The 1,781-nt window shown below is 40.9% G+C and overlaps 1 protein-coding gene across 1 annotated transcript; it reads right to left on the bottom strand.

The window, feature by feature from the left end:
• Positions 1-532: 532 nt before the first annotated feature.
• Positions 533-1,775, bottom strand: LOC110035255 (protein GPR107-like). The gene has a single exon (XM_020739487.1). It carries the CDS (start codon positions 1,662-1,664, stop codon positions 783-785), a length of 882 nt encoding a protein of 293 aa, XP_020595146.1. The 5' UTR covers positions 1,665-1,775; the 3' UTR covers positions 533-782.
• Between the last annotated feature and the right edge of the window lie 6 nt (positions 1,776-1,781).

The following is a 1,781-nucleotide window of genomic DNA, read 5'->3' as shown; positions in this document are numbered from 1 at the left end:
TAAATTCAGAGTTTAGTATTGTAATGAAATGCACAATCTTATGCCAAGCCATACACATAATTTTCCATAATTCAAATCTAAATACGTAATTCTATAAGTAAAAATAAAATCTCGCCTAAAAACCACTCAAAACATATTATGGCAATGTCCTGAAATATTGTGAAGCATGTGTTATAACAATGAATTTTTAGAATTTTATGGGGAATCCATAACAAGCCATTTGCATGGCATGTAATTTCCATAACATGATTTTATTTGTTTTCAAAGCAAAAATAGCATGCTGTCACATGCAGAAGCAGAACACAGATCATACAGATGAAGATGAAAGTAGGTGACCGATATTGTAGAACAATTAGGGCGACAGATAACAGACCAATAGAGATAAGCTTTTGTACATATGTTAGAACAAAGAATGAAAAGAAAAGAAACTTACATGCAAAAACAGAGAGATTTGCGTTAACACCAAAATTAATGATTAAATCTTTCGAGAAAACCCAAATTCAGCAATTGTAACCAATCAGAAACTGTTATAGACAATAAAGCCCCAAGCTTTCCATGATAAAAGATTAATAAAATGTACACAAGATAACAAATGAAAGTTACACATGGGGATATGACCGAGAATCCCCTTCTACATGGGTAAAGGAGTGATAAAAATATCAAGTATAATATACCCAAGACTACAAGACGCTGAAATCTCCCCATGATGGGGATGGTTGTAAAGGTCATCTTTCATGGGGGAACAAGAAAGTACAATTTCTAATAACCCTCTACACCTATAATCATAATTCAAATTCGTCCTCAAGCTTAAGAGCCTCTGCAGCTGCCTCCTCCTCATCGTCATCAATCACAAAGTACGGGTTATGGACCTCGGGCCTAAACCTGTATCCGGTGAAGATATAGAAAGCAAGGGTGGCCAGCTCCCCAGCTACCACACTGGTCCAAATATATCTATAAGAGGTAATAGTAACCAACGCGTACACAACAACTCGAGTAAAGTAGATGTAGCAAATTACAACAATGTAGTATTGTCGGAAAAGTGTGAGCTTCATGAGATTAACAGCAGCTTTTCCATCCGTCCTTGCAGCCTCACGAAGGTTTTTAATCGACCAGACAATGGGGAAAAGAACAGCACAGCAGCAAATGACATCCACAAGAAGAAAGATTTGCTTCCATGTAATCCAATCTCTGGCATAAGGTCCGGACTCATCGATCACCACCTGAGCTATATTTGCTACGAGCTGGAGAGGTATTACAACCATAAGCACCTTTTTCTCCCTGTCCTGAAGGTAGGGTTTAAGGAAGGACCAACCGGTACCAATCAGGACAATCAAAGTAAATAGGGAAATCCCCTTCAAGAAGCTAAAAATGTAGAAGAGAACGTCCCATCCATGGGCATTGCCAGTACGCTCAATATACGACTTGTCCTCAGCCTCGCATATAAGATTAAGCGCCTTGAGGATGACAACGGCGAGCATGAAGTAGTGGATCCGGCATGCAGTCAGCCGCTTACGAAACAAAACCGAAGCCCATAGCGTCGCAAGGCTGCCATATACTAGGAAGAAAAGGAAGTAGACGAAAGGCAATATGGCAGAACCGGCAGACAGGTAGACGCGCCGCCCAGAACCAGGTTCGATGTTGTACATAGCAGATTCAACAGACATAGAAACGCGAATCTGAGTTAAACAGTTAGCAAAAAGGAGGGTGTACTGACCCGGAACAGTTACGTTGAAGAGGGAACTAAAACTAGTGGCGCGACCGGCTGGGGGGGGGGGGGGGGA

Source organism: Phalaenopsis equestris, unplaced genomic scaffold (genome assembly GCF_001263595.1).
Source record: "Phalaenopsis equestris unplaced genomic scaffold, ASM126359v1 Scaffold197027, whole genome shotgun sequence".
NCBI lineage: Eukaryota > Viridiplantae > Streptophyta > Magnoliopsida > Asparagales > Orchidaceae > Phalaenopsis > Phalaenopsis equestris.
The sequence above is the reverse complement of the archived record's forward strand: the minus strand, read 5'-3'. Positions and strand labels throughout refer to the sequence as shown.

What these genes read in the sequence shown, in the direction of transcription:
- LOC110035255 (XM_020739487.1), bottom strand. Translation starts at nt 1,664, where the DNA reads ATGTCTGTTGAATCTGCTATGTACAACATCGAACCTGGTTCTGGGCGG.